Here is a 6625-nt window from a genome sequence, read left to right on the forward strand (position 1 = left end):
GACTTCAGAGCCCAAACATTAAAGCCTGTGATTCCAAATTGGCTGCCTCAACTCTTCAGGTGCTTCTGTTGTGATCTGAGGGCTCCCACAGCCACTGGAGCTGTGCACAGGCTGGGCCCCACCAGAGGCACAGCAGTGTCAGAGCTCAGAGTTTAACACAGAGAGAACAATGGAAAAGCCTTTTAAAAACTACCCCGGCTAAGTCTATTCTCCTTCACTCATCTTCTAAAGCAGCTGTCAGGTAGGAAATGCAGGTTCAGGTTCCCTCCTCACTGCAGTAAATCCAGCTGGACTTGCTACAAAACCTCTGAGCTGGTGTCCCTGCTCCCTGACTACTCCAATTGTCATCCAGAAGTTGCCTAAGCACAGTCAGAATCCTTTTCATTTGCTTTCTACACTCTTAACCTTCCCCTGAATAATTGCTCAGGTCCAAAGAAGTGGTTGAGAATCTTACCAGGAGGTAAAAGATTCTTTTCTGTCAAGAGCTGCCCTTAAAGCCCTAAGGGAAAACCTTTATTACACATTGGAGCAGCCTTTAACCCCCCAGACCAACATCCAGCAGAGAGCCCTTTACTCATAACAATCCTCACAATATTTTACATTTTTTGAGACATCTTCTGTGGAAAGGATACTAAAACCATCTCATCTCATGATAAGAAACAACCCCAGGTTGTTAAACCTGGATTAACCCCAAACTGTGTAAGGTCACACTTTCCTTAGGGCTCCAGCCATCAGGACTCACAGATTTCTTCAAGTAGTTTCTCCTTAAGAAAAAAAATCTGAAGAAGCCAGGCCTCAGAGATGCTTTTTGAGGTGTTTTATTGCAAAAAGGTGTGGACGTTTGCTGGCAGAAGAGGTGATCACATTCTCCATTTGACTGTCATCCAGAGGACACTGCATGCATTCAAGCTGAAAGCATAGGACAGTTTCCACCAGGCACCTGAGAAAGAAAAGTCTTCCAAGCTGAAGAGACAAATTTCCACCTGATCCTCTACTCTGGTGTGCCCTTTGCTTCCCAGAGTTCCCTGGGAAATAGGAGTGACATCAGCTATAGGCATAGCCAACTGTAAACGTGTTCCTGTGTTCAACAGAATTTATCTGGATGATTGATCCTGAAGCTTCATCTCCGGTTCTGAACAGGAAATGCCCTTCCCAAAGCAGGCAGGGCAGTGAGTTACACCTGACTTGGCACCTGCTGCTCACTGCTCCCCAGCAGAGGTGCACGAGGCTTCCTCTCCTCTGGCTTCTATCAAAGGAAATCTGACAGCTCTACTTGGTCTCCAAAAAATACCCCACCCCCAAACCCTCTTGCCTTTCTTTGTGCTCCTTGGAGCATCTCAAACCACTTCCCTACTCCCTCCAGACAGCAGACAACTCCCTTTTTTTCCTTCCCACCCCCTTGCCCAAAGGCATGACTAATGAATACATGCTGCTCCCTGCAGTTCACAGCAAAAACCTCTCCACACTCGGGCTGTCCCTCCACAGGCAGAACTCCAGGTGCACCTGAATTTCACCATTTCAGTGCCTATTTCCCACAGGCCTAATAAAGGTTAATCATCTTTGGCAGACAGCAATCCTGCACCAAAGGGAATGAGGAATCCATGGCCAGTCTAACAGGGCATGTTGCAACTGCAGCTGCTCAGTAGCACGATCTCCCTGCAAGGAAAAAAAAGAGAGTTTAGAGGATGTAAAGGTACCTTCCCAAGTCAGTGCATTAGGATGGATTAGGATACATTAACAACTGCATTTTGCTGTGGGTTATAATGGACTTTTAAACTCCTTGAACCAGACAAATGCAAAAATTCAAGGCATTAAAGCTGCAAGTCACAAGTAAATAACTTGAGATGATATTACAGCCACTTGGACTTCTACTATTAAGTTAAACCCCCATGCTGGTTGCTCTGATAATTCCAAGCATTAGAACAGCTATTTTAGGTTCTTACTCCTTCTAAATAAATCAGATCAGATGGAGTATTTTTGCTCTCAGAAAGCCCTGGCAGATGGAACAACTGACAACGAACTTCCTTTCATGCAGCATGGTTTTAAGCTCCCCAGATTGAAATTTCCCATCAAGGCAGTGGTTCCTCAATATCCAAATCAACCTTCAGATGCAGGGCCTTAGCAAAGATGGGCACATCTTGTGCTAAGACAGAGCAGCAATTATGGCCCCCTGAGGCCGCTGAAGTTATTTTAATCACAAAAGCCAGAATGAACTTGTTTGCCACAAAGGCACCCTCAGTCCCTGCAGCTGGAAGATCCAGGTTGCTCTGTTTAAACCAGTTAATTTGGAGGGAGCAGTTTTTCACTCCCAGAGAGGTTGCCCTTACTCCAGCAGGACTCTTTTGGTCAGTGACAGGTCAACCCTCCAGTGTTTGTTCTAAAGCAGAGTTATCTAAAACTTTCAGTGCTAAACCACAATAACTTGTCACCACTCTGTTCTCAGCCGTGTTTCAGTAAATGATGTATATTTTTAATCCATTTGATACAGTTCTGAAGGCAATCCAGCCACTTCCATGTCAGTGCTGCTGGATGTGCTTTTTGGATTTTTTTTTTTTTTTGGATGTGCTTTACTGGACTAAAAGGCCTTTTGGCCTGAACCAAACGCTCTGGCAGAGTGCACAGTGTTCCTTGATAGCTGATTTACATCATCCCTATGTCTCAGTCCCAGTTATTTTTAGCAGCCACTGGAGTGGCAGCAGCTCAGGGGGCTGTGTGACAATGACAGCAGGCTGCTGATCAAAGTGTCCCCCCTGCCAAGCCAGGCAGGCTCAGCCCCCTCTATCTTGCATTGTCCAAATACAGAGATGAGGCACAAGGAGTGTCAGCAGTGAGTGCACAGATAGCAGACCTTTAGGAGGCATCCTGAGATGGAGCAGGAGGATCCTTATTCTCAGGCTCTGGAGGAGGAGCTGGCACATTTTCCTCTTTCTTTTGTGCAGCCAAAAATTCATGAATCGCCCTCTCTATCTGAGGCCTGAAGATGTGGTTTAGTTTTGGATCCACCACCTGAGAAATAATTCTGTCCACTCCAGCTTCCAGCATTCCTGACCTTGAACAAAGACAAAGAAGTCATTCAGTTCCTCTGAAAAACTTCTCCCCAATCTCCTCCAGCAACTCTCCAGAGCCCTCCTGTCAACTGCAATTAGCATTAACATGGTGAGAACTGCAGCCTACTCAGGAGATCCTTAACAGGGACTTGTTTCACTCACCTATTTCTCTCCCTGCTCCCTGCAGAATTAACAACTCACATCTGGTCTCCCAGGTACTTAAATGACACCTTGGCCAAGAGCCACTTTTAACAGGGCTCCTGTGGAAACCAGGTCAACATGAAAGCAAACAAACACATTTTGGCACAAATACACTTTGGCACAGAAAGAGAAATAAGCTATTCTGAGGGGAGGGCAGGTGAGAGCACAGGCTTTTTTTTTGGCTGAGTGGAAGGAGAAGAGCCCTGCCCCCTGAGAACAGGACTGTCCCTTGCTCCTTGTAACAGTCTAGACAGAGGGGTAGGAATTATAAAAACAAGACACTGAGCACACAGCAGAGGTTCTGGACTGAGCACCAGGAACTGAAGCGACTGATGACCTCAGGGGCTGCGTCAGGCTCTTGGATTGTGGGGCACAGGCTGTCTGGGAGACTTAAGTCATGTCTGCAAGGGAGCAGGGACAGGAAGAGGAGATGTTCATGGCACTGGGAGAAGGAGCCACAGGATAATGAGGCCACGAAGGATGCAGGGACAGAGCACCCTGTGTCACCTCCAGGTAACAGCACCCTGGGTGGGCAGGACACACACCTGGACACCCCCAGGGCTCAGCCCTGCCACTCCAGGAGTGACAGAGACCCTTCAGACTCCCCAGGACTGGGGCTATTCTTTACACCACAACATTCTGTGTGCAATGCCTCGTCCTCCTCTCCCTGGTTAAAACTCAGCAGCTCTGGGAAGCAGCACAAGCTGTCAGAGTTACAGAATGGTTTGGCTTGGAAGGGACCTTAAAGCTCATCCAGTGCCACCCCTTGCCATGGGCAGGGACACCTTCCACTGTGCCAGGCTGCTCCAAGCCCCGTCCAGCCTGGCCTTGGACACTTCCAGGGATCCAGGGGCAGCCACAGCTGCTTTGCACACCTTGTGCCAGGGCCTCAGCAACCTCACAGGGAAGGATTTATTCCCAATATCCCATCTAACCCTGCCCTCTGTCAGTTTGAAGCCATTCCCCCTTGTCCTGTCCCTCCAGGCCCTTGTAAAAAGCCTCTCTCCATCTTGTTGGCCCCTTCAGGTCCTGCAAAGCCACACTGAGGTCACCCCAAAGCTTCTCCTCTCCAGGCTGAACAATCCCAGCTCTCCCAGCCTTTCCCCATAGCAGAGCTGCTCCAGCCCTCTGCTCATCCTGGTGGCCCCAGTGCAGCTGAAACAGCTGGACAAGAACTGTCCTGTGCTGCAGGAGCTCAGGCTGCTGCAGTGACTGCTGCTGACAGGGGCTGGAGTCTACACACACAGCTTTGGGCATCCTCAGGATTCTTTTGTTAAAGGATCTTTAAAGGCTCTTCTCCTTCCTGAAAGTTAAGATCAAGGTCATCCAGCTCAGTACACCAGGCACAGCGTTTTTGCAGCAATAATTTGGACAGCAAATATCCATATTCCACCACTCAAAAATACCCATTTCAGGCAGAGCAATAATGTGCATTTTGGGGAGAGTTCAGACTGCAGACCCCTCTTCCAATGGAACTCAGGGAGCACAACAGAAAGTGCTGTGAAAAATTTAATTCTGCCAATTCTCCCTTGCCTTAGGTGATAGATGGCTCATCAAATCTCACTTATTGTGCAGGCTGCTGCTCACTTACTGAATCACACTCTGCCTCAGCCCGTTCCGTAACTGGTTCTTGTTCATGGCTGGGTTCCATTCCTGCTTGTCCAGGTGGGTCGAGACGAAGTTGTCGACTTTCTGCCTCAGATTCTGATAGGCTGGCTAAAAAAATTAAAAATAAATCCAGTTCAACAGCTCAAATACCTCCAAACAACCCCCCGCCAGAGCCCTTCACAGTGCAGCTATTGTCACACACAGACTGCTCTGTTGTCTGTGCTTCCCTCCTTTCACCCTCTGAACAAAGATAACCCTGTTTTCCCTGAGAACACAACTGGAAATTGCACAGAACACTCAGTGTGTTGTTATAATAATTTAAATAGCTGGATAGATTGCATTTCACTACAATTTCAACCCCAAACTGTGCAGACAGAGGTTGTTTAAGCAGAGTTCTTGTCTGGAAACCCTCCACCCCAGAACTCCTAGGAAACTGGCTGAGCAATACTGTCACTAACCAAGAACTTGAATTATTTGCTTCTGTGGCATTAGCAGAGAAGAAGAAAAAGATGTAATTATAATTTTAGGAATAACTGATTATTTGAGTTTTATCAGAGAAACCATAATTCAACTGAACAGGAATTTAGCCAACAAATCCATAAAAATACTCAGGACTGTCCACATCCCGGACGCAAAGGAAGGACAAGAGGGTAAGGGGGATATTTCAGAGTTTGATGTGTTGTGGTGTCTGTCCTGGGCAGCACGGACAGAGCTGCTCCCTGCAGGTGACAAAACAGCTTTGGGAATGGATTAGGACCACGTGCTGGCCCTGGATGAGGACAGCAGATCCGAGGACATGGCTCTTGCTGGAAGCATAAAATTTTAGGAAAAAAAATCAGCAAGTGTTGAATTTTGAGAGTCACTGCTAACTACCCAAGTTGTCACTGACAGCCCAACTTCAATACTGGCAACAAATGATGAGGGGTTTGTTGTGGCTGAGAAAAAAATTAATGTTAAACAACACTCTGAAAACATCTACTCAAGAAACAAAGCCTAAATACTTGGTTTGAGAGTACAAGAACGTTTGACAATATGGGAATTCTTAAAATAGAGGCTTAAGAGCAGCGCTGTTCTTATGGGAAGCTCTTTTCCCAGCAAAGCCGGGGCTGGGAAAGGAAAGGCTGAGCCCGTTCCTGCCCGGGGTGTGCACATGGCTCCAAGGATCTCCTGGGAGCAGCCCCACAGCTGCGGAGCACGGCGGGGAGCGGGGAGGGCCTGGGCTCGCTGCCCGGCCCCGGTACCTTGGTGTCCACGTCGGCCAGGCAGTCGCGGCGGAAGCCGTCGAAGAGGCCGCGGCTCTTGAGCTGCTCCACGATGATGGCGATGAGCTGCGGGTCCCCGGGCGGCAGCGAGCCGGGGTCGGTGGGCCCGGGCCCCGCGGCCCCCGCGCCGCCCCCGCCGCCCCCGCCCGCCGCGGCCCCGCCGCCGCCGCCGCTCTCCGACATCGCCCACGGCCTCCGCGCCGCCGCCGGCGCGTGGTGATTGCGTCACGACGGCGCGGCGCATCACGGGGAGGCGAGTTCTCACCGGGAGAAGCGCTATAGGGTGAGTGCTGCCGAGAACTACAAATCCCAGCGTGCATCGTGGCGCGGTCGCGCAAGGCAGCGGAAAGGCGGGCGCGTTATTGTTGCGGTGCATCTTGGGAGTCGTAGTCCACGGGGCGGTGCGCCCCCCCCGGCTCCACCGGGGGCTGTGTGGAGAGGGCGAGGATGGGTCACAGGGCACGCAGTGCTCTGCTCCCCGTGTCCTCCCGGAGCGGGGTCAGCAGG

General features: G+C 49.9%; 1 protein-coding gene across 1 annotated transcript; it reads right to left on the reverse strand.

The window, feature by feature from the left end:
* Positions 1-802: 802 nt before the first annotated feature.
* BOD1 (biorientation of chromosomes in cell division 1) lies at positions 803-6301 on the reverse strand. Its single transcript, XM_048320222.1, has 4 exons — positions 6098-6301; positions 4840-4964; positions 2849-3049; positions 803-1656 (listed from the first exon to the last, which is right to left on the reverse strand). Exons 1-3 carry the CDS (start codon positions 6299-6301, stop codon positions 2851-2853), a joined length of 528 nt encoding a protein of 175 aa, XP_048176179.1. The 3' UTR covers positions 803-1656; positions 2849-2850.
* Positions 6302-6625: the final 324 nt, after the last annotated feature.

This window comes from Corvus hawaiiensis, chromosome 15 (assembly GCF_020740725.1).
Source record: "Corvus hawaiiensis isolate bCorHaw1 chromosome 15, bCorHaw1.pri.cur, whole genome shotgun sequence".
NCBI classification, from domain to species: domain Eukaryota; kingdom Metazoa; phylum Chordata; class Aves; order Passeriformes; family Corvidae; genus Corvus; species Corvus hawaiiensis.

What these genes read in the sequence shown, in the direction of transcription:
- BOD1 (XM_048320222.1), bottom strand. Translation starts at nt 6,301, where the DNA reads ATGTCGGAGAGCGGCGGCGGCGGCGGGGCCGCGGCGGGCGGGGGCGGC. An exon ending in TGGCCGACGTGGACACCAAG is followed by an intron (nt 4,965 to 6,097) that starts GTACCGGGGCCG and finishes TAATTTTTTTAG; the next exon opens with CCAGCCTATCAGAATCTGAG. An exon ending in CTGAGGCAGAGTGTGATTCA is followed by an intron (nt 3,050 to 4,839) that starts GTAAGTGAGCAG and finishes TCTTTGTTCAAG; the next exon opens with GTCAGGAATGCTGGAAGCTG.